The 25,054-nt window shown below is 42.1% G+C and overlaps 1 protein-coding gene across 2 annotated transcripts in view; it reads right to left on the minus strand.

Annotated features, from left to right (window-relative positions):
* Positions 1-681: 681 nt before the first annotated feature.
* Positions 682-25,054, minus strand: part of IFT122 (intraflagellar transport 122) — an 84,966-nt gene continuing 60,593 nt past the window's right edge. For both annotated transcript variants that reach the window (XM_074198510.1, XM_074198511.1), the window contains 12 exons: positions 13,465-13,631; positions 11,858-12,029; positions 10,496-10,598; positions 9,170-9,310; positions 8,192-8,289; positions 6,224-6,324; positions 4,444-4,609; positions 3,207-3,318; positions 2,887-3,015; positions 2,376-2,455; positions 1,448-1,612; positions 682-1,223 (listed from right to left, as the gene is read on the minus strand). In XM_074198510.1, the coding sequence (XP_074054611.1) occupies positions 1,134-1,223; positions 1,448-1,612; positions 2,376-2,455; positions 2,887-3,015; positions 3,207-3,318; positions 4,444-4,609; positions 6,224-6,324; positions 8,192-8,289; positions 9,170-9,310; positions 10,496-10,598; positions 11,858-12,029; positions 13,465-13,631 (1,524 nt within the window). In that variant the 3' untranslated portion in view covers positions 682-1,133. The remainder of the gene's footprint in view (positions 1,224-1,447; positions 1,613-2,375; positions 2,456-2,886; positions 3,016-3,206; positions 3,319-4,443; positions 4,610-6,223; positions 6,325-8,191; positions 8,290-9,169; positions 9,311-10,495; positions 10,599-11,857; positions 12,030-13,464; positions 13,632-25,054) is intronic.

Consider the following 25,054-nt stretch of genomic DNA (forward strand, 5'->3'; position numbering starts at 1 on the left):
TGCAGATAAGCTAAAGGGAAGGTTAATTCTTAGTTGGAAGGGCTCAACAGTAAGAAAGCAAGGGGAATTGAGTTCCTGGTATCTCTGAAGACCCAGGAAAGGTTCAACAATTCCAAAGTGCTACTAGCTCTTCCCTGCGGAGAGTATATCACCTCATTTTGTGTCTAAGTGGTCCCCTTATCTGCAATGCACTTTGTACCCCTGGTTTCTTTCAAAGTGCTGCTTAGGTATCACTTCCTTGTGCTCCCTTCTTTGAGAAATGACATTGCATTTAATTGGTTGTGCAGCCCATTAGAATGCAAACTCTTCAAGGGCAGGATAGTCTTGCTTATCACTGGTTGGAAAGATATTACCTTTTTCTTTTCCCCTTTTCCCCCCAACTGCCTATTTTCTAATATAAGAATGTTTTTTAAAAATCAGCTCAACCTGGAAAGACAAGAGATGACTTGATCTCTTTTAGATTTCCTTTAAGACAGGTATTTATTGCTTTGTGGATGCTGCTCTTGGTAATATAAAAAACAAAATTTTAACCCACCTCATACTGTCATTTCAATTAGATTAAATTTTAAGAGCACACAAATATAATGTTCCTCTCTGATTAAATTAGAAACAGGTGCACTTTTGCATAAGGAAATTAAGTTGCAGACAATACGAAGATTTGCTAAAATACAGACACTGATGAAAATAAGTAGCCCTTTTATTTGTAATTATTGAGGCAATCTGTTCGCAAAGTGTACATGCTAATGGTCTGACAGATCTGTGGACTCCAGCAGGCTGCTATGAACAACTCCAATCAACTTAAAGAGTAACAGATTTTTTTAATAGAAAATATATGTACATTCTTTTTTCCATCTCATGGTGCTATTTACAAAGCAGAAAAATGCCATAAATAGAAATTCCGTAGTTACATTTTCTTCCCCACTCCCACCCCCCCCAGTATAAATTTCATCTGGACAGAAAACATTATGATGGTTTTAACTGTTTCTTCTTTTGTATATAAGTATCTTGTAAATTTGAAAATCTCTGGGAATAACAAAGGCAGAACTTTCAGATAAGTGGGAAGGGGCATGGATGTGCTGCTATCTCCTGTGGGGAGATGCTGAGGCCAGGAGGAGGGAGAGACAGAGAGGGTTTCACTGACTGGTTTCGTCGATGCGTCTCCGACAGTATGGACAACAGTTGTGTTGTAGCACCAGAAGCTCATAATCTTCTGAGTGAAACATCTACCAAGAGGAGCAAACAGGTTGTTGAGCAGGAAGATGTCAGTGGTCCAAGGACTTTTCACCATTTTGGGGTTTGGGCTGCACTACTCTGGACTTCTAAAAACCATCTCCAACTAACTAAAGTTGGTCAACATTTGGTGTCTAGACTGGAATTTGGCATTAACAGGATAAAACATTGACCTTTGCCCAGGAAAGCTGGTGGAGCCCCGGGGCACATCTCCTACCTGAAAGCAGGAAGGGCACATGGTGATGGAGGCATCAGGGAGCAGGGAGCGGAAGTACTGCCACTGCAGTGGCCGGGGCCAGCGCTTGATAAGGACGTCTCGCCTGCTCATGGACCGGAGGACCGCCCGGTTCACCACCACTGGGACAAATTCAGAACCTCCTTGCTACAAGAAGCAGGTGAGAAAACAGCAAAAGAAGAAGGGGCTACCACACCTTTAGGGACAGCTGGGGCCCTTTAGGGACAATCTCAGAGCTGGCAAGGACTTCAGAGGCCCTAGTCTGAACTACCACTTCATCTAGAGAGGATTTTTCCTCCAGGCAGGGAGTGTTTGTGAGAAACATTTTCAGAGAGAGTGAGTTCACTATCTCTTAAGTTCTTTTGGTCCATCATCAGATAATTCTTGGTTAGAAAGCACTATTTTATTCTGAGCTAAGCTAAACCACCAGCTGATTACCATGCCCTGGTTCCAGTCATATTTTATGGTGACTCATAGTATCAAGCTAGTGGATTTCTCTCCTCCATGGAATATCTTCAAATATTGGGGATTATTCTTCCTTCCCAGGCTAAACATTGGTACCCCTATCAGCCACATTTTAAGAAAGTGACTGGCACCAAACACAATGCTCCAAACAGGGTCCTGGTCAGTTCTTGAAAGACATTCACTGAGGATTCTCAATGAACTGGACTTGATGCTAACTTTCCATCCTGAGTCATCTTCAACTCTCCTAAACCTACTGTCACAAGATGCTGAATCTGCTGCAAGAAATCTCTATGGAGCAGCCTGGATGCCACCACACATTTACACATGTTGTCTAATCTCATCTGGGACCTCCAGGCTGCAAGGGATTTTATTCTTCCTTAAGGACTGAAGTTAGAATTCCTCAAAAGTCAAGGCCTACACAATAGCTCCACACAAAATCTCTCACCTCAAAGCTCAGTTTGGCAGTAAATGGATCATCTTCTTCAATGGAATCCACAGTCTCATCAAGTCTCAAAGATTGTGAATCTAGAGGGCTTTGTCAAAGGAAGTAGCTTAAGGAGGCCCTAAGCAGCCCGCCACCCTACCCTTTCATGTCCAGGGTTGGTGCACGTTAGACCTTACATCTCTGGGAGAAGCAGAAGGAAAGAGAGGAGAAGGCCATGGGATTTTAAAAATCATCCTCTCAAATGGAGGACAAACAAAAGAGTTGCCTAAACCACCAACGAGTCCCTAAGGATGCAAGCCTGCTCATGAGCAGTCTACCCAAGAGCTACAATTCTAAATGATAAAAACAGTAGTAACAGTCCTCATGGTGATGATAACAACAAATACTTCCAGCTCATCAGCACTCTAACCAACTCTCTGAGGGCTTTTCTACCAGGTCTCACTCAGACCTCACCTGATGGCTCCCTAGGCCTCCTGCCTTACCCTACCTTGCCCTGCCCCACAAAGGATACTAGGGTTGGTTATTTCTTGCCATTTTCTCTCCTTTTTAATTAACCGTGGGGCCTCCAGATCAATGAGAGCCACAGCTTCTTCATCAGTAATTCCATCCTCCAGGTAAAATTCCACCAGGTGTAAAACCTCTGGAGAAGAATCACAGGTCAGGGATAAAGGGGATGTGAGTAGGGCTCAAAAGTATCCCAACATCAGCCCTTGGCCTAGACTCAGATTCCCAAAGGCTTTACAGATTCTCAGCAGACCTCCCCGTCCAGGGCCTCCCCCACCAGCTCACTATTCTCCCCAGGGAAGCTCCCAGAGCTATTTTCCAACTCACCATAGGAAGAGGCTGAGAAGACAAAGGGCTGCCGGCAGTTGATGCACACATTTCCCAAGTTGTTGAGCAGAGGGTTGTTGGTGGAGCACCTATAACACAAGGGCACGAGCTCCTACAAAGACAGAACCATTGCCAAGACACCACTTGGAGCCAAATGTACAGAATGCCTTCCCCCTTCAACAGGGGCACAGGCAGAGTCCAAGTGGGCTGTCCTCCTCCTCCCTCCTCCACAATTGTTTCTTTTGATCCCACAGTAAACTGGACACTGGACCAAAGGGGCATCCATGTGTCCAAAGGGAGCAAGCCAATATGGCCAGTGGCTCTGCAGGCAGGTCGCCTGTGTAGGAGGCAAAAAGGTGCATCTGGTATACCTACACATTGGGCTGAGCCTTGTGTCTGCTCTGTCTGCCTTCACAAAGGATGAGCTAGTCCAGCCCCTTTAATTCATTGAGGAAACTGGCCAAAAAGGGAAGTAACCAGTCTGTCACATAGAACTATGTGGAAAAGTCTGGATATGAATCAGTTATTCCCACTCTAGGGAGTAACTGGGTGCATCTAGGGTTCCTCTGTCTTCAACATACCCACATTAGGGAGACTAGGGGTAGTGAGGAGTGGGGGGGAGTCCCTCAAGGCTTTCATTCTCCAGACTTTTCTGGCTGCTCTGCTTTCTTTCCCACAATATAATGCATGGTTCAAGGCAATACTGTGAAGATTGTTATTAGAAGTCACTAGTCAAAATGGAAGAGAAAGCAGCTAACTGGGTTAGAGGAAAGGGAAGCTCAAGGAAAGGGCAGCACAGGAGAAGAGTCCAGTGCAAACTCCTAAACTCAGGACCAGCACGGCTCTACTGCAACCCCGAGACTGGCTCCAAAGCTGGGAGGCTGAGAAAGTTCATGCTGCCATCTGAAGACTACAGGCTGTTCCTAACCTTAAAAAGGCCAGGTTCAAACCAATTTCAAATTAAGGAAACAATAAAGGGGATTGGGAGTGAGATCATCCCCATGACTGAAATGTGAAGTATACAGGGAAGGGGATGGCAATGGGGGATACATCTGGAGGAGGGGGGGCCTGGGATCAGACAGGGAAGGACAGAATGGATGCTTGGGGATGTTCAGAAACTGCCCAATTCTCAAACTGATTTTGGAAACAGACAGGAAGTCATCAAGCAAGGGCTGGGCTGACTGGTGCAGTCACCAGGTAGCCAGAGGGATGACAGCCTACCCACCCAAACACTCACCTCACTATCATGAAAGGGCTTGGAGCGGATTGTCAGGCTGCCCAGTTCAATGGACTTCTGGAACCTCACAGGGATCTGGAGACCCTGCAATTTGTCGTAGGCATGACGGGCCAACTTATATGCACCCAGAGCTTTGCTCTGTTTGGCCAGGGTGAATAAGGTATTTCTGTAATCAAGTTGAGGAAGAAGGAGGCACAAGACAGCCAGGTAACCAAGGGTTACTTTCAGAGCCAGGTTTGCATCAGAGCTCAGCTCTTCTCGGTGCCAGGAAGGTGTGGGGAGAAGCTTGAGAAATGTGTTTGCACATTTCTAAGATGTAAATGTATTTCTCGGATGCAGAGGCATACGATTTTTTCCAGAGATAAAGACAGTGCAGTTTCCATTAATATTTTAACCACACGGGTTCTTTGGCCTCCTTGAGGCTCATCGTGCTCCCTCAATTCAGGCCAGAACGTCTCTACTGCACTCAGCCACGGCCCAGGATCCAACCTCCTGGCAGAGCCCAAGAGGCTCAAGGCTAGGACAAGTGAATAATACCTCATGCTCTGGACTCAGTTTGATTCCAGGTCAGCCCTGCACGATATGGCCTGGCCTGGCACAAGTCTTGAAGCATCTGGTTTGGATCAGGCCTGGGAGGAGCCTGCTACACCATGAACCACATCAAAGCAAGATGGTTCTTCTTTCCCCCTCCACCTCACTTTATGGGTTCCTGACCACCATCCTCATTTCTGAATTCTAGGGCTTGTTTAGAGGTGTCCAACACAAGCTTAGACCACTTCTTAATTGTTTCACTTGAGCTAATCTTGTCTGTACTATTAGAAGATAATATCCTCAAAGACAACTGAGTCTTATGCATAAATATACTGCAAAGGAAATGTCCGTTGCTGGTTGAGGAGGGTCAAAGAATCAGCATAAATGAGACTTCTACCATCACACACCCCTTTTCTCTGTAAGTCCCCCCAATTATTTATCTGTTGTGCATGAGTACTTTGTCTCATGATATGATGCAGATGAAGAATGTTTGAATGTCATGGTGTAAGGGATATCAACCTGGAAATGAATCTACAATTGGAAGAGAAAACAGCTAGCTAACCTAAAGGATACACTGTTAACTGAAATGTTTAAAAAAAGCCTAGTTTAAATAAGGCCTTCAGTATAAGATGGAGAACACAGACAAGGACTACAAAGAATGAAAAGGCTCAGTTAGGTCTCCATCAATGACCTGAGGATTCGTGTATTTGGACAGTCGACAGACAGATATGGACTCATGATTTCAACGATATTAGGAACTCCTACTGTGTAACCTCCCTCTGTTGATGCCCATTAGGCAGCCACTTTAAGTAGTGGAGTCTCTGAGAGGGATTTGAGGTACTGAGAGGTTAGTTGCGGGGTGGGGGGGCCGCAGGATTTAAGGCCAGGTCACCTACACTGCCTCTCTTATGAGCCTCTGCTCCACAAGCAGTAGGTAACAACTCTGTGTTGAGGTGAATGTTGAGGGCTTCCTACTCATACTCTGCAGAGAAAGATCAATGATTCCGGAAGTTTCCCTGGGGACAGGACCCTGAAGGTCCTCTGGTGCTAATTCCCATTTTGGCAAAGATAACTTCCTTTTCTTGGCTGATTCTCTAGATTACCCAGGACTAGGGCTAACTAGCTCACTGTCTTCAGGGGTTGTTGCAAAGATAAATGGTTTTGTTTGCAAAGTGCTCTAAAAGGAAAGCTATGGGCAATTAGGACCACAGAGTGAGGAGTTTTGCTCAGAACCATAGAGCAAGGATACACTTTAGAGATACCCAAGGGTGTCTCCTTAGACAGGCTATGAAGCAGGAATCTGGAGATATTGAAGAGGGTTTCAGGGAGATGAAAACTGAAGGGCTCCTCCTGCAGCAAGAAAATGGCAAAAAAAAAAAGTTAAATTCCTTCTTTAAATCCACAGCATATCAGATCTAAAATTCATTTTACCGAATTCTAAGATAATTCAATTTAGGCTGTGAAGACTTCTACTTCGACACTAGCTGCAAAAGGCCTTACTAAGCAGATCTGACTACTAACAATGTTTGAAGGAAAAGGTGGCCTGCCTGACTTGAAACGACCCATTTTGAAGGAATCTGGGATATTATTTGTAAGCACATAAATGCTGCTTTTAATTATGCTTTAGATGAGACAGATTCAAGTAAACCAGGCCAAGTCCCTTCCTTGGGCACACTCGGCCAGCAATTAAATTGTAACTATTGAGGGCCCTGGCTTGTAATTCAATTATATTCTTTATAAAATCTTCACTAAGTTTCCAGGTTTTCTCCCAAACCAATCTGAACTTTTAGAGGTTGACTACAGCATTTTCTCTTTCCAGGGTTTCATACTTTCCAATTTCCATCAATGACTCTGCTTAGTTTGGACTCCCCAGAGCACGATGACCCCAGCCAGGAGCCCCAGCCTCCAGCTCCTTCTGGACAATGGTTCCCCCCACTTAGATGGTCAGCTCCTTGAGGGCAACCCGCATTGCATAGCACAGTAAGCTGACTCATCATGGGTATTTAATAAATGCTGAGTGAATTTCTAGCTACCTCGCTTTTTCTATCTACTAAGAGGCCCTAACAAAATGAAATGCTGCCTGCATTCTGCCCTGAGGTGGCTATCTTTGCCAGGTTAAAACTAAGGGGGAAGGGGCAATGAGAAGGCACAGTGGATAGAGCCCTGGAGTCAGGAGGACTGAAGTTCAAATCCATCCTCAGACACTTAATACCTTGAGCAAGTCACTTAAACCCCACTGCCTTGCAAAAATCTACCAAAAAAAAAAAAAAAAAAAACCTGGGTAGAAAGTTCTATTGGCATCAGTAGGTGTGAGGGGAAAGCACACCCCCAATCAAACTCACTGAGGCCTCTCTGAACAGCCCTTTCCTTGGGGTTAGTACCCTTGGTAAAGACCAAAAGGCTTAAAGCAGTCAACAGGGAAATCAGGGAAAGGGGAGCAGAACCCTTTGGGGCCCAGAGACCTAATGGGACTTTGAGGACACCAGTGTTGTCAAGGTCTTAGGTCAATCCTTGGCTTGCTTTCCTAGGACACTCTTCAGTTTGGTTCTCCACACTTTAATAACAATACCCTCAGGAGGGTATAGATGGGATTAGAGATGGAAAAAGCATAATCTTTTAGGGAAACAAATTCAGGAAGTTGAGGGAGAATTAAGCTAGCTATAAAGATGATGTTGAGGAAATGGGCTTAAAATGAAAAAGATTCATAGAATGTTAATGTTGATAGGGACCTGATCATCTGGTCCAACCATCTCATTTTACTGAGAAGAAAACTGAGGAAAAACAAATCTATGTGCTCATAAAGTAAAGTCACAGTAAGTAAACAGCACCGCTGAGCCTAGAATACAAAATTTTGGATAAACTTGAAGATTTCTCAACTATGAAGGGAACTGAATAATGTAAGGGTTAATATGGAGTTTGCATCTCCAGTAACCTTTATAAAAAAAACTAATACTTCTAGGGATTATCTGAATTACTAGAACATTTTTTTAACTCTAGAATTCTAGCTAAATACCAATTAAGAAGTTTACTAGAAAAAAAAAAACATACAAGACTTTTAAAGAATACTTTTAAAAAAAAAAGAATAAGCCATCAGGAACACTCAGCACCCCTTGTGTCTAAATTGATTACTTGTGTATCTTGAGGTCTGCTGCTCATTAAACAAAATGGAGCTCCCCAGTGCAGTAAGTCCCACTCCCCTGCCTGCCAACAGCCTCACCGTGTATCGCTGTATGGAGTGGTACACATGGTACAGCTCAGCCAAGTGCTGGAAGTGGCGAAATTTGACCAGCATCTCCTCCTTCTGGCTTTGGTCTTCTGCAAGTAAAAGGAAAAGACCAATCAAACCAAATTCCCAACTGCCTCCAATGAACCAAAGGATAAAAAGGACTGGTGACAGATTGAGTTTATTCTTTGAGAGCTGACCCTGAGGCTAAAGATGTGACAGAAGTAAAGTCTAATGTGTTTGACGGTACAAGAACTGGGCAGCCCAAGTTAGGCAGGGAGTCTCAGTGAGACTGGTCATGGCAGAACCCCAACGGATCAACTGAGTACCCCTTGCCATGTCCTTTCAGCTCAGTGCCTGTGGGACAGACAGGTCAATGGAAGGAGCTGGGTTGTCAGGGCAGCAAATGGATATGCAATGTCTATCATCATCCACTGTCATATTGTTCCTCATCCCTCTTGAATGCAAAAGGGGGCACAAGCAAATCACTGGCTTTTTCTTAGCCTAATGGAGAAGAATGCCTTTCGTGAACATTCATTTATTCAGAGTCATCCTTTTATGAGAAACCTTCTGGAACAGTACTAATGGTAGCAGGCAGCAATTTTTCTCCATAGCCCATAACAGCCAAATAAAAAATTCCAGTGTATCATTACATGTGATTTGCTTTTCTTTTTATTAAAAAACAAAACAAAACGAAACGAAACGAAACAAAACCTAATGTTCAGATGGTTGCAGCTAAGGTCCTTGGCTGGGGAGGGAAATGTTCTGAATTAGCGTGTAGGGCAAGGGTTCTCTGTTACCTCAGCAGAGCATCTAGGTATTATGCTTAGAGGCATCCTGGAAAGAGATGACATGACATAGGGTTCTAGATGGCCCAGGCAATAAACCAGCCCTGGGTTTTAATGACAATGTTAGAGCTCCGTGCTGGAGAGGAGGCAGGTGAAACAGGCCTGCCCTCTCCCATTTACTTACCTTGAGCAATATCGAGACACTGCATGGACAGCATCCAGTAATAATATGCTGCGTCATTAAATCTGCTTTCGACCACGGCGTTGTGAGTGAGTTGTTCCAACACTTTGACTGCCTCACTCTGACGGCCAGCTTTGTGGAATGCTGAAAGGAAGCAAAATATCAAGGAGAGTGATGCAATCAAAAGAAATGCAATGGCATTTCACCAGGAATGGAATGAAGACTTGGAAACAGGAAATCACAATTTGCATGTTATTCCAACTGTATCTGCATCTGTAAGAAGACTCTTCAGTTCCTGGGCCCTGGTGAGGTTGTCTCCAGGTCCTAAGTCTATAAATAACAGTAGCAAAAGTCCCCCCAAAGTACAGCCAGTGGTTCCTTTTGCACCCAGCCTTGACAGAACAAAGAGAGTTCATACTAAAGGACCTTCTAAATTAATCTAGTACTCCAACCACCAAGTGTCAAATTTCACACAAGGACTGGACTTCCACTGATCTCCTGCTAGTCCTGTTCACCCTGTGGCTGAGCCAAGCCTTGAAGGTTTGGGCCTCTGGGGTGGATGGTTATTTTCCTGCTTGTCCTAATCAGAGGCATATTTGGGTTCCTGGTCCCTGAAAAGCTGGTTCAGACAGTGCATCAAAATATGAGACCCAATGAGAAACCTGTCCAAGACAGGCTTTTCACCCATGCACCAGACATTTGGAATGCCTCCACCTGGGACACTCACCCACCCCTAGGAACTGAACAATGGCCACGTTCATTTTTAAGGAAAGGAAAGGAAAGGACTCTTGTCTTTAGTCCAATTCTGCCTCAAGTCTCTAGTTTGAGCACCAAGTTACTATGGCGATGGATTCTTAGAAATGCAGAGACAGACAGATGGATAGGTTGATATGTTTTGCCCAAACATGCAGATACTTCAGCAACTGGGTACTCTGGCAATGCTTACATCACAAGAGAACACTCTGTCCTTCAAAATGCCTCAAAACCACTAAAGTCCCTCCTTCCTGCATTCTCACAGCCCTCTAGGAAGGAAGGAGAAGAAACTCCCTGAATGAATCTCAGTAGAGAGGAGAGCCTGGGCCTATTTTCAAAAGAATGATGGTGGTGGTTACCATCATAGCTCTCCTTTCCCAGGTTCTCTGGCATCCACATTTGGGCAAAGTGCTGCCTGTAGGATACTCATGCTGCAGGAAAGATGCTGCAATGGGGCAAGGCAGACTCAAGAACAGGACCCCAGAAAATCTCTCTGGCACCAGAATGGTGGTGGGAGGACCAAGGTCAAGTCTGAAAACTGGACTCTGAAGACAAATATGATTCTCGTCAGCCTACCTTTCTGGGCTTCTTCAAAGCGATCATTCTCTGCCAACCACTGGGCATAAGGCACATAGACATCATCCTTAAACTCAGGATGCTTCTCACCCAAAGCAAAGGCCTACAAGGAGGAGCAAATGTGTTCTTAATGAGCCAGTGTACCTTGTCCTGAGAAAACACTGTTACTTGTATGAATTAATTATGGAGCTGTCAGATTTCTCCCGTGTGACCACTCCACATGGGGAGGGGGCTCTCTCCCTTCCTCCTTGCCTCCAGAAAGGCAAAAACAAAACAGGCTCTTTGAAAACAAAAGGCAATTAACAGCAATATGCAGAAGACTGGATTCAATAACAACACAGTCTGTTTCTGGACCACAGAAGCTGCATCAAATCGGAAACGTTTTATTTTGAGGGCTTGCGTGGGCTTTGCTAGTGCTGAAAACAGATTTCTTTTAATTGAATCTGACACCTAAGAAAATATAATTGACATTATCATCATCGCTGCTTATTATCTGCTGAGTGATGACTGTGGCCTCAGGGCTGTATGGGCCAGATTAGCCATTTCTACTGAGCCCCAGGATGGACTGCAAAGCCTGAGCCCTCTTCTGCCCCACTCTCTCTGCCTCTGAGATACAAGTTATGAGGCATCCACTTCAGATGTACCACTCATTTTTAAAGAAAAGGAATCAGTCACAAATAAGCTGTAGCAGAAAACTGAACAAGGCAACCCAGAACGGCCTATGCAGAGTGTGAATGGGAACGCTCCATGAGACCATCATCTACAGCTCCTGAAAAATCTCCTGATCTGATTCAGGGAGCTCTTCCCCCGACTCTAGACCTCCTCCTCCAATATATGGGGGCCTGTGGATGGCAGACAAGGACTGCACGGATCCACAGGCAGGGACTGCTGAGATTCAGGAAGAGCCAGACGACGGAGGGTGCAAAGGAGCAGACCCAGAGGCTTCAGGGCCCCAGGAGCCCTTCCACCTGACTCGGCTAATTCCTGTCCCCTCCTTCCCCAAGCCAGCAGAGCACAGACTCCAGGGTCAGAAGGGGCCAGAAAGCCATCCCACAGATAAGCCAGTCAGCGCCTGACAACTGTGGGGGTGCTCCTGGCTCATGAATGGCACAGGTGTGCCATTCCCCCAGTCAGGGAAACTTCTAAACAGGCTGCTATGGAAACCAGGCAGTCACAACCACTTAATTTTTAAAATTAAGGCTAGGAAGAAAAACACCTTGCACAGGGCTGCAGAGGGAGTGACAAAACCCTGAATCTTCAACCTGAGCTATTTATTTGGGGCACTATTCCCCCATACACACAGAGAGCCAGCAGCTCCTTCTGCTGAGGATGACTGAGGCACTCATCCAGGCTCTGCCTCACCTCATCCCAACGCTGAGTTTCCACATAAAGCTGGACCAGGGACTTCAGGTCCCCTATCTTCAGGTAGGTCTCGGCCGCATAGCCAGAATTGTCCAATTTCTTGAAGTAGTGAGCACACAGGAGCAGGGGCTCCCGTTCTGCTTTATCTAGTTTTCGAGCAATATCGATTAACCTGTCAACAGGAAGAAGGAAAGTAAGTGGAGAACTCAGCTTGAGTCACCACTCTGGTTTCCCCACTGCTAGCCTCAGATCTGACCATGAGGCAGACTGCCCTGCTCAGAGGCAGGAAAACACGCTACACTTACCTGGGTAATTACACTACCAACCCTCCAGGACAACATCTGGCCCTTATAGACTTCAAAGGTTCTTTATAAGTAACAGACTCTGCCTAAGGGACCTAAGAGGACCTCTAGTCTAACCAATATTTCACAGATGTGAAGGTTAGTGGGTGATGGAGGTGGAATTTGAACACAGGTCCTCTGACCTTTCCACTATATTTCACTGCCTCTCCAAATTACTCCCTAGACATTGTGGCTGCTATAGTGTATCTCTGCCATGATCTAACCATCTCCTACCACAAGGACTATACCTGGAGAACATTTAGCTACTCCTTAAAGATGAATTAAAGATGGCTTTGTTAATCATGAAAAACCCTCTTTGGAAGGGTTAACATAACTCTTCACTTCCAAGTGAATGGCCTGCTTATCCAAAAAGATCTGATTTAATCCTTATTGGAAAAGGAGGAGAATGATGTAACATCTCACTACTCCCCTGGGGTACATCATCAAAGAAAACTATGTGGATATTTGAACTAGAGGGGAAAGGGAAGCCTTAAGAAAAAACCTTCCCTCTTCTCCCAGTCAGACTCAACTACCCACCAATGGAGGAGATGACCGGTACATCCTCTCACCACTTAGACAAACTCCTTTCTTTCCCACAGATTAAAACAGCTAAAAACAGCTCTTTCCAACAGAGAGGACACATTAAGATAGAAATATGACAAAGGCAGCCTCTCCATACAATTAAATATCCACAGAGTGGCACTTTTTAAGACCTGGACAAATAGAAAATTGTTTAAAGTGTCGCCTCTTAGTTTAATGCTTTCAGAACTACTAAGTTATCCTTGATAATGAAGCACCATAAGAGAAAAAGGGGAACCTAAATCCATAAAGCTTTGGAGTCCCACCCTCTCCATCAGTAGTTTTTCTGTTAGAAACTTTACTACATGTAAGAAGAAAGGATGCTGGTCAGGTGGCCACTAAGGTGGCTGAAGGAGGTGGGGGACTGAGGATAACAGGAAACACAATCACTCAAACTCCAACTAACCACAGCAGCCAGAGCTGCTGGTATCCTTATAATGCCATCTCTCTGTTCACATTCACAGCTCTGGGTCTTTGCCAATCTCCCCATTCATCCCACCCTGCCATCAGTGTGCATCTACTGGGATTATTGTTCTAAGTCTTAGAAATTCACTTTCCTAGAATGCATGAGGATGAAAAGGATCTGATATTTTTTGAAGAAACAGTCATCTCCCCCGCCCATTTTGTCAGAACCTAAGGAGTTGACATGAGGGTAAAAATTTCCAAAGTCTGAAACTGGACACATACATGTCCACCCAGCCATGATCACCACTGATCTCTATGGCCTTGATATGTTCTCCTGCCGAAAGGTACATCTCCACTGCAGCTTTGGGTTCGTTGATATTTCTGGCCCAGTCAGCCTGTTTGGTGATGAGCATCTTGGTTTCTTTGGGGTCTCCAGATCCAAGGAAATCCTGAGGAAGCAGAGCAAACAACAAACACTCAACCTGCCACCAGCATTATGTCAGGCTGCTAGAATGTGAAAAAGGGAAAGCTCAGTCCGTCTAATGCAGCCACTGAAGACCTGAGTACAAACCTATAGCACCCATGGGCAACCTGCATGGGCAAGCTGCAGGGAGGAGAGAGGATGAAGAGGGGAAATTGGTCCATGGGACCCATATAGGAATGGCAGTGAGGACCAAAAGCCTATCCTTCTACTTACTAATTACAAGCATTTCTCCTGTTTTTAAGACACAAGCACTAAACCTAAATCCCATGAACTGTACGGTCAACAAGTCACTATATAATAATAGAATACAACATATCTGGTACTCTACATAGTAGACATCTATCACCTCACTGGATTCTCACAACTACCCACTGGGGTAGGCAGAGCATGCACACATAAATACAGAACATTTCTCCAAAAAACAAAGTCAAAGCACACTGAAAATCCACTTTAATTATTAACTTTTGTGAGACTTCCAAGGGAAAGTGTAGATTATAAAGAAATTGGAGAGATCTAGAAGTAGCAAGGAAAAAATATGGTTCTGGATAGGCTGCAAAATCTCAGCTAAGATGTAAGCTCTGTTACTCAGTGTTGTGATGATCTCAGTAGCACTTAGCTACCTCTGGACCCAATTTCCTTATCAATAAAAATGGAAATTATACTTGTCCAATATATCTCTAGGGGTTTTGTGAGGAAATGTTTTGTAAAGTGTTTTTTAAATGGGAGTGGTTGTATTTATTATTATTATTAATAACATAATAATGTTAAAAAAAATGGTCATCATTTACCTTGATGGGACTACTGCCTGAGGGTTCCATAAGGAAGAGTATTCTACCCTTGAAGATTTACTGATTTCACAACTTCCAGAGTGGAAAAGGAGGTAAGGGAGGAGGGAATGGTCTTTTGGGCTTATGTTGTATCACCATATATCAGGTTGACATATAACATATAAATATTCAAATTCCACACAGAATCTCCATTCTGTGCACAGTGCTGTAACAATTGATTATCTAGTCAATTAAAAGGGGCTAAAACAGTACAACACAAGAGTCTAAATTTCCTTCCAAGTTACCCCAGGGTTAGCTCAATGGACTCAATCACATAAGGGGAGAGAGAGGTGGCATAAATCTGAATCTTGAACTAGTCTGAGGGGTACCATCTCAGGTCACAATTCAAAGGTTCTAAGGAATATTCCTTCAGAAGAAACATGACATCTTCACAAGGATGGCCAGCTAACAGTTCTACTCTTCAAACTGGTAAGAGCTGACTTGTATTCATCAGAATCATAAACTGTTCAAAGCTTAAAACACTGGATTTTCAAGGGACATTTTGTTCAATGGATCTAATTTACACTTTATCTAGGGGATATGGTGAAGATTTTGTCTTTCAGTAAACAGAAAGAGGCTATGTTGAATGATGATTGAGAATAAAAAGTGTTTTCCATTCTTGGTGATTCTGATAACAACACACTACATAAGCCTTAAAAACATTATGATCCTCTTTATCACCAAATAAACATGTCAGTTATCCAGAAAACATACAATTAATTTGTATATAGCAATGTAATTTAATGTAATTTAAAATTCTGAAAAACAGATTTAATCCTGAGAAGCAAATTTGTGAATAAACAAAAATATGCCATGTTAATAAGCTATGTATTCCACATTCCCCCAAAAAACATAATGTGTATGTACACATTTTTTCAAATTCAAACTGTGATACAGGAAATAACTTGAATGAGAAAGAATCTACTTTAAAGACCTTAAAAACAAAAATGAGCCCCCCCCAAGTATTCATAGTTAGAAACAGATGTACCATAAGGAATGTGAATTGGCTATAATTTTCTAGAAGTGAAATATTATGGGTAGACAGGGGCAAGATAAATATAAAGATAAATTAATCTAATACAGTAAATGTAGTTAAGGCTTAGTTGGGAGAAAGAGAAGACCAGAATCTGAATGTGATGGTCAGCATAGTCTTATGATAGCAACGGACACAACAGAACTCCAGACATGTTAAGAAGGTAACAGATATATCCCCTGAAATATCTCTGCCACTTGTTTCTTGAAAACCCAAATTTTATCTATCATCAGGTTTCTGGCTTTGTCCCATGTAAAAAGAAAAATGCAAAGACCCTGGAGAAGAGAGTAACTTAGAATCTTCAGTTTACATGGAGAAGGAACTCAGATACCATCTGGTCCATATCTTTCACTTTGCCAATGAGAAGGAGAGCTTTAATTAAGGTCACAGAGCTGGTTAGTGACAGCACCAAGATCAGAAACCATTCTTTTTTCTGATTTTCCAAAACTCCCTACAATCTGCTCTGATGCTCCAGGTTTCCTGTTCACCAGTTTCATCTTAATTAAACTGGTTTTGGTCATTTACACCTCAGTGTGAATTATATTTGTCACTCCTTCTGGTTAACAGATTTTAAGAGATAAAAGTGGCACTGGGTACCTGAAGAAGATATTTTCCCATATAAAGGAATCCATCATGGGAGAAGAACCATTGAGAGGTCTGGTTTGTGAATATTCAGAAAAGAAAATATGATCAGGTCAAACAGTCAACTTAATTTAGTTCATCAAGAAAGTCACATCACCACCCCAGCTGATCAATAGTCAAAGGATATGAAAAGATAGTTTTCAAAAGAAATCAAAGCTATCTATAGTCATGGGAAAAACACTCTAGATCACCATTCATAAGAGAAATGAAAATTAAAACTCTGAAGACCCATCTAACACCTATCAGAAACAACAAATGCTAGAGGGGATGAGGGAAAATATGAACATTAATGGGAAGTAGTGATTGGTTGGACCATTATGGAAAACGATTTGGAACTAGGCTCATAGGGCTATAAAATTGTGCATAGCCTATGACCCAGCAATATCACCACTAGATCGGTATCCCGAGTATATCAAAAAAAAAAAAAAAAAAAGGAAAAGGACCTGGGTGTACAAAAATATTTAAAGCAACTCCTTTTGTGGTGGCAAAGAGTTGAAGATTGAGGAGATGCCCATCAACTGGGAAATGGCTGAACAAGTTATGGTTCATAATTCTGATGGACAACTAATGTGCTTTAAGCTCAAATGACAAAGTGGATAGAGCACTGACCCTAGAGTCAGGAGGACCTGAGTTCAAATATGGCCTCAAATATTTGATGCTTGCTAGTTGTGAGACCTGGGCAAGTCACTTAATACCACTGCCATATAAAAACACATAAAAAGAGAGCAGCTAGGTGGCACAGTGGATAGAGCACCATCCCTGGAGTCAGGAGTACCTGAGTTCAAATCCAGCCTCAGACACTTCATAATCACCTAGCTGTGTGACCTTGGGCAAGTCACTTAACCTCACTGTCTTACACACACACAATAAATAAATAAGTAAATAAATAGATAAATAAATGAGTAAATAAGTAAATAAAAATATCAAAGAAAAAAAGAAATGATGAGGGAGATGATTTCAGAAAAACTTGGAAAGACCTATATGAATTGATGCAAAGTGAAGCAAAAAGAATCAGGAGATCATGTGCACAGTAACAGCATTGTTGTAATGATGATCAGCTGTGAAAGACTTGGTGACTTTGATCAAGACAATGATCCAAGGCAATTCCAAAGGGCTCATGATGAAAAACTAAGTATTCATGTATGGAAAAAGAACTAATGAACCCTTGAATGCAAATTGAAGTATAATTTTCTCACTTCTTTGGGTAATTTTTCACAATGTGGCTAATATGGAAATATGTTTTGTGAGATTTCACAGGTATAATTGATACATTGTTTGCCTTCTCAGTGGGTGGGTGAAGAGTGGGAAGGAGAGAGAATTTAGAACTCAAAATTCAAAATGTAAAGAATGTTATAAATAAGTAAAAATAAAGTTTTTGAAGAGTGAAAAAAAAAGGCCACCAGATTCAAAACATGAATTTGATGGGTAAACTTTTCTAAGTTCAAGTGCTTCTTCACTCTGTGGAATTTAAATGAATCAATATTGCTTGTCCTAGAACATAGACAGGATAGACTTATACACATACTTAGATAAAAATATATTTATAAAGAGAAAGTTTTACCCCCTTTTGAGAACTTGTATATACTACAAATTTATTTTCCCTTACTCTAAAAGAATCAGAGTTAGCTTCTAGAAAGCAATTTAGAATTATGCCCAAAGGGCAATAAAAATGAGCATACCCTTTAATCCAGCAATACCACTACTGGGTCTATACCCTGAAGAGATCATGAAAAAGGATAAAACATCACTTATACAAAAATATTCATAGAAACTCTGTCTGTGATGACAAAGAATTAGAAATTGAGTGAATGTCCATCAGTTGGGGAATGGCTGAACAAATTGTGGTATATGTATGTGATGGAACACTATTGTTCTATTAGAAACCAGGAGGGATGGGAATTTAGGGAAGCCTGGAAAGATTTGCATGAACTGATGCTGAGCAAGATGAGCAGAGCCAGAAGAACACTCTACACCATTTCAGAACATGGGTTTTTTTTTAATCAATCTTAATGACCTTGCTCATTCCATCAGTGCAACAATCAGGGACAATTTTGGGGTATCTGCAGTGGAGAATACCATCTATATCCAGAGAAAGATTGTGGAGTTTGAACAAAGATCAAAGACTATTACCTTTAATTTAAAAATATATATTATCTTATTATGTAACTTAGCTATCTGTTTTATTTTTTTTTCCTTAAGGATATGATTTCCCTCTCAACACATTCAATTTGGATCAATGTTTAGTATGGAAACAATCTAAAGACTATCAGCCTGCCTTTTATGGTGGCTGGGAGGAAGGAAGTGAGATTAGGGGAAAAGTTGTAAAATTCAAAAATAAATAAATAATCAGCATTTCAAATTTAAAATATCAATTTTTAATGTCCTAAGTACTTTTATACAACCCTTGAATCCTCACTTAAAATATAATCCAAAATCACTTTCTTAGAACTCACCAGATAATTGACAAGCATATAAAGTAAATGTCAATCCTCCTTTGCTTTTTTGCGAAAATTTATCAAGATCTTGACTTAACTGAAATATCATTACAGAGCATGAAGTATCAGAAATATGATTATTCCATCCCATACTCCCTGTTACCTAATCTATGTGGATATTCTGGTCCTGGATTGTTATTCCTCTCAGGACATTTTTGTGCACAAATGTCCCAAAGCTTTGACTTGGAAGTACAGGTAACAAAGAACACTTTGACTCCCTCGTAGAGCACCTCCAACACTCATCAGACATAGGTTTTTTCTCCCATGTAAAATATAAAAATTTGGAAAGTCATCTTTGAATACTATCATCCCATTAACCTAATACAGACACAGATTTGGAAACTTAGAGCAACTCATTTACATCTCTTTTAGCAATAAAGAAATCCCATTTGTAAATCTCTTTTGGTCAAAAAAAAGTCCCATCAGACTCATTTTGTTTCCTTTTCTAAGGTTACTGGATTTGTAAGTAAACAATGTACCAGAAAATACAGTACGCCTGTATTTTAACAAAACCTTTTTGACAGTCTTTCCTGACATCTGGATTAACCATTAGGTAGACTGGAGGTTGGTTACACTGCTGGATTCCAAGACTGTTGATGAAAATCAACCTGAGAAAGATCTTCAGGGCAGTGCTCTAAGGCTGCCCCCATTTTATTTAATATTCTTATGGATGACTTGGAAGAAGGCATGTGTGGCCTGCTTATTACACACTCAGATTATAGAGAGCTAAGAGGAGGTTATAGCTAAAATGGTGGAGGAGAGAAACAGTAACCCACAATTTCTCCATAAACCAGAGAGCTTATTGATTCTATTTAGATGAAATTTAATTAGAACATATATATATATATATATATATATATATATATATATATATATATATATATATATATATATATATACATACACACAAAGTCCTAGCCTTGGGTTAAAAAAGTCATCTATGGTGGGGCAGAGCCAAGATGGTGGCAGGAATGCAGCCTCTCTTAGGTGCTCTCTCCAAAATATTTCAAAAACTTTAAAATTATGACTCTAAACTAAATTTTCAAGAGACAGAACCTACAGAAAGATCCAGTGAGGCAATTCTTCAAAAATTGTGTAAAGACACACACACACACACACACACACACACACACACACACACACACACACAATAGTGGGAAAGACTCTGGAAGATAGTGGGAAGACTCTGTTCCACGGGGTTGAAGGAGTGGCAGGCCTGAGCAAAGGAACTCTGGCCTTCTGAACAGCCCCAGGGTGCCTGGGAGCTCTGGCTCCCGGCAGCAGAAGCAGTTTCCTGACCTGCACCCCAGGAGCACCAAGCACAACTTGGAAGATCAGCAGGGAGACCTCTGCCAAAGCAAGCGTGAAGCCCAGGCCAGCACAGCCCTCCTCAGCATGGCCTCAGCCCTCAGTGCAGACCAGATCCCAGGAAACGGAAGCAGGCCCATGGAGCTGCCCAGCAGGAGACTCCCAGCATTCAGCCCACGGAGATGAGGGAGTGGAGAGAGACTGTCAAGATCTGTCCTCTGTCCCTGACACAGGACTCTGGGGCTTTGAACACAGGGGGTGCCCTTATGGTCATTCAACAGATCAGGAGAGCAGTCAGAGAGTCTCACATACTGAGGTCCTCGTGAGGAGGAAGGGTCCCAATAATTCTCAAAAGTTCAGGAAACACCCCAAAACCAGGGCACAGGCTGAGGAAATGAGTAAACAGAAAAAAAGGAACATGACCATAGACAATTATTTTGATCCCATGGAAGATCAAAATACACAATCTGAATAGAATGTCCAAGTTTCTGCATCTAAAGACTCTAAGAAATATGGAAGTTGGGCTCAGGCTATGACAGAGCTCAAAAAAGATTCTGAAAATCAACTAAGGGAGATAAAAGAAAAATTGGGAACAGAAATGAGAGAGATGCAGGAAAAACAAGAAAAAGAAGTCAGCAGCTCAGTCAAGGAGATCCAAAAAAATGATGAAGAAAATAACATGTTAAAAACCATCTTTAGGTCAAATGGATAAAACAGTTCAAAAAGTTATGAGGAAAATGCTACTTTAAAAAGAAAAATTGGCCAGATGGAAAAGGAGATAAGAAAGTACTCTAAGGAAAACAAATCCTTCAGATGTAGAATGGAGCTAAAGGAAGCTGATGACTTTGTGAGAAATCAAGACACAATAATTCAACACCAAAAGAATGAAAAACTAGAAGAAAATGTGAAATATCTCATTAAAAAATAACTGATCTGGAAAACAGAACCAGGAAAAATAATTTAAAAATTATTGGGCTACCTGAAAGTCATGATTAGGAAAAGAACCTTGACTTCATTTTTAAAAAATTTCTAACCTGGAACAGGACTCTGGGGCTCCGACCACATTCAGATCCTGATCACAGTCTAGGCCTCCCATAGAACAGCAGGGCCCCCCCCCACCTCAGCCCCATGGCAGAGGGGTGAACTTGTGATCATTCACAGACCAGAAGGGAAAACAGAGCCTCACACACAGAGATCCTTGTGTGTGTGTGTGTGGGGGGGGGGTCTCCCAATAATACTCAAAAGCTCAGGAAGCACCCCAAGACCAGGCACAGGCTGGGGAAATGAGTAAACAGAGAAAAAAGAGGAACACCATTGAGAAATGCACTGTCTATGATCCCAAGAAGGATCAAAATACTCAGTCTGAAGATGAGGAAGTACAAGTTCCTGCATTTTAGAGACTGCAAGAAAAATGGAAATTGGGCTCAGGCTATGAAAGAGCTCAGAAAGGATTTTTGAAAATCAAGTGAGGGAGATAGAAGAAAAAATGGGGAAAGAAATGAAAGAGATGCAGGAAAAACATGAAAAAGAAGTCAGCAACTTAGGGAGATCCAAAAAAAATGTTGAAGAAAATAACATGTTAAAAAACAGGATAGGTCAAATCCATAAAATCATTCAAAAAGTTATTGAGGAGAAGAATGCTTTAAAAGGCAGAATTGGCAAAATGGAAAAAGAAATAAGAAAGCTCTTTGAGGAAAACAAATCCTTCAGATGTATAATGGAACTGAGGGAAGCTGCTGACTTTACAAGAAGTCAAGACACAATACTTCAAAACCAAAAGAAGGAAAAATTAGAAGAAAATGTGAAACATCTCATTGAAAAAAAAGTGATCTGGACAACAGATTCAGGAAAGATAATTTTAAAATTATTAGAATTCCTGAAAGTCATGATCAGGAAAAGAGCTTTGACATCATTTTTTTAAAGAATTCCTATAGGAAAATTGCCCAGATATCCCAGAAGCAGAGGGCAAAATAGAAATTGAGAGAATCCACCAATCTCCCCCAGAAAGAGATCCAAAAAAAAAAAAAACAACCCCCAGGAATATTACAACCAAGTTCCAGAACTCCCAAGTCAAAGAGAAAATATTACAAGCAGCCAGAAGGACACAATTCAAATATTGTGGAGCTGCAAGTCAGGATCACACAGGACTCAGCAGCAACTACATTAAAGGCTTGTAGGGCTTGGAATATAATATTCTAGAAGGCAAAAGAGCTCAGAATGCAACCAAGAATCAACTCCTCAGCAAAACTGAACATCCTCTTCCAGGGGGAAAAAAGATGGACTTTCAATTAACCAGGGGAATTTCAAATGTTCCTGTTCAAATGGCCAGAGCTGAACAGAAAGTTTAATCTTCAAATATAGGAGTCAGGTGAAGCATAGAGAATGGAGGAGAAGGGTAAAATATGAGGGACTTAATGATGATTAACTACATGTATTCCTGCATAGAAAATGATACTGATAATACTCACAAGAAACTTCTCATTTAATAGAGGAGATAGAAGTAGCTTTTATAGATGAAGCACAGAAGAGAGTTGAATTTGAAGATATAATATATTGTAAAAATGGAGTCAATGGCTAAAAGGGAAATGTATTGGGAATAAGAGAAAGGAGAGGTGGAATAGACTAAGCTATTTCATATGAGATTTTTTTTTATTACAATGAGCTATTGCAATGATATTGAAGGGGGGAAGGCGAGGGGGCATGAGGGAACTTTCGCTCTCATCAGAGGTAGCTCAGAGAGGAAACAGCATATATATTCAACGGGGTATAGACATCTGGAGTAAGAAGGAGAGAAGGGGGACAGGGAGAAGGGGGGGGATGTGAGTGATAGAGGAGAGGGTGGACCGTGAGGGAGAGTGGTCAGATATAACAAATTTTCTTTTTTACTTCTTGCAAGGGGCTGGGATTGGATGGCCTGTCCAGGACCACAGGGCCAGGTGGTTGCTGGGTCTAAGGGGTGGTATGTGGGCTTGGGGTCTCTTGGCCCCAGGGCCAGTGATCAGTCTGCTGCACCACTCAGCTACCCTACAGCACATTTAAGAAGAGGGACAGAGTGAAAGGAGAGAGAAAATATAGTGTATGGCAGTGGGAAAGTACGAATGGAAGGAGTTGCAATCAGCAATGGCAACAGTAGAAAAATATGGAAGTAACTTTTGTGATGAACTTATTATAAAGAATGTGATCTACCTGCAACAGAGCTGGAGGTGTTGCAAAACAGACTGAAGCACATTTTTTGTTATTATTGGGGGGGGGGGGGTTGCAGGGCAAATGGGGTTGGGTGGCTTGCCCAGGGCCACACAGCTGGGTGACTGCTGGGTGTCTGGAGCCGGATTTGGACCCAGGTGTTCCTGACTCCAGGGCTGGTGCTCTGTCCACTGCACCACCTGGCTGCCCCTACTATATATTATTATTATTATTATTATCATATTTTATTTTGGTTTTTGCAGGGCAATGGGGTTGGCTTGCCCAGGGTCACACAGCTGGGTGATTGTTGGGTGTCTGGGGCCAGATTTGGGCTTGGTTGCTCCTGGCTCCAGGGCCAGTGCTCCATCCACTGCATCACCTGGCTGCCCCTATTATTATTATTTTTTTTTAATTTTTTTCTTTTTTACTTTATTGCTCACGAGGGTCTATATTTTGGGGGGAGGGGGTATTATGTTTACTATTAAACAAAAGTATTTTAGGGGGCAGCTAGGTGACACAGTGGATAAAGCACTGGCCCTGGAGTCAGGAGAAAGTAGGTTCAAATCCAGTCTCAGACACTAAATAATTACCTAGCTGTGTGGCCTTGGGCAAGCCACTTAACCCCATTTGCCTTGCAAAAACCTAAAAAAAAACAAAAACAAAAACAACAACAAGAATATTTTAGTAATGTATAAAAAAAATTTGTACAAAACTAAAAATAAATAAATAAATATAAAACGAGGGGACTGAATAAAAAAAAAAAGAACTTCTATAGGAAAATCACCCTGATATCCTAGAAGCAGAGGGTAAAATTGAGAGACTCCACCAATCTCCCCCAGAAAGAGATCCAAAAAAAAAAAAAAAAAAAAAACAACCCCTAGGAATATTATAGCCAAGATCCAGAACTCCCAAGTCAAAGAGAAAATATTACAAGCAGCCAGAAGGATAAAACTTAAATATCATAGAGCTGTAGTCAGGATCACACAGGACTTAGCAGCAACTACATTAAGGGCTCAGAGGGCTTGGAATATGATATTCTTGAAGGCAAAAGAGCTTGGAATACAACTGAGAATCAACTACTGAGCAAAATTGAACATCCTCTTCCAGGGGAAAAGATAGACTTTCAATGAACGAGGGGAATTTCAAATGTTCCTGTTGGAACAACCAGAGTTGAACAGAAAGTCTGATCTTCAAGTACAGGACTCAGGTGAACCACAGAGAGGGTAGACAAGAAGGGTAAATTATGAGGGGCTTAATAATGATGAACCGCGGGTATTCCTGCATGGAAAGATGATACTGATAATACTCATATGAACCCTTCTTATTTAATACAGCAGGTAGTAGAAGCTTTTATAGATGAAGCACAGGAGAGAGCTAAAGTTAAAGATATAATATATTGTAAAAATGGAGTCAGTGGGTGAAAGCAAAATGTCCTGGGAGTAAGAGAAAGGAAAGGTAGAATAGGCTAAGATATTTCATGTAAAAGAGACAAGAAATAGCTTTTGCAATGGTATGGAAGGGAGGAAGGTGAGGGAGAAATGAGGGAGCCTTCATTCTCATCAGAAATGACTCAGAGAGGAAACAGCATACACACTCAATGGGGTATAGACATCTAGAAGAAAAAGGAGAGAAGGGGGATGGGGGAGGGAAGGGGGGATGTGGGTGATAGAAGAGAGGGTAGATCATGGGAGAGGATAGTCAGATGTAACACATTTTCTTTTTTGCTTTTTGGAAAGTGGTGAGATTGGATGGCCTGTCCAGGACCATGGGACTGAGTGGTTGCTGGGTCTCTGGGGTGGGATGTGGGCTTGGGGCCTCTGGGCCCCAAGGCCTGTGCTCCGTCTGCTGTGCCATTCAGCTGCCCCGCAGCACATTTTTGAAGAGGGACGGAGAGAAAGGA

This window comes from Macrotis lagotis, chromosome 8 (genome assembly GCF_037893015.1).
Source record: "Macrotis lagotis isolate mMagLag1 chromosome 8, bilby.v1.9.chrom.fasta, whole genome shotgun sequence".
Classification (NCBI taxonomy): Eukaryota; Metazoa; Chordata; class Mammalia; order Peramelemorphia; family Peramelidae; genus Macrotis; species Macrotis lagotis.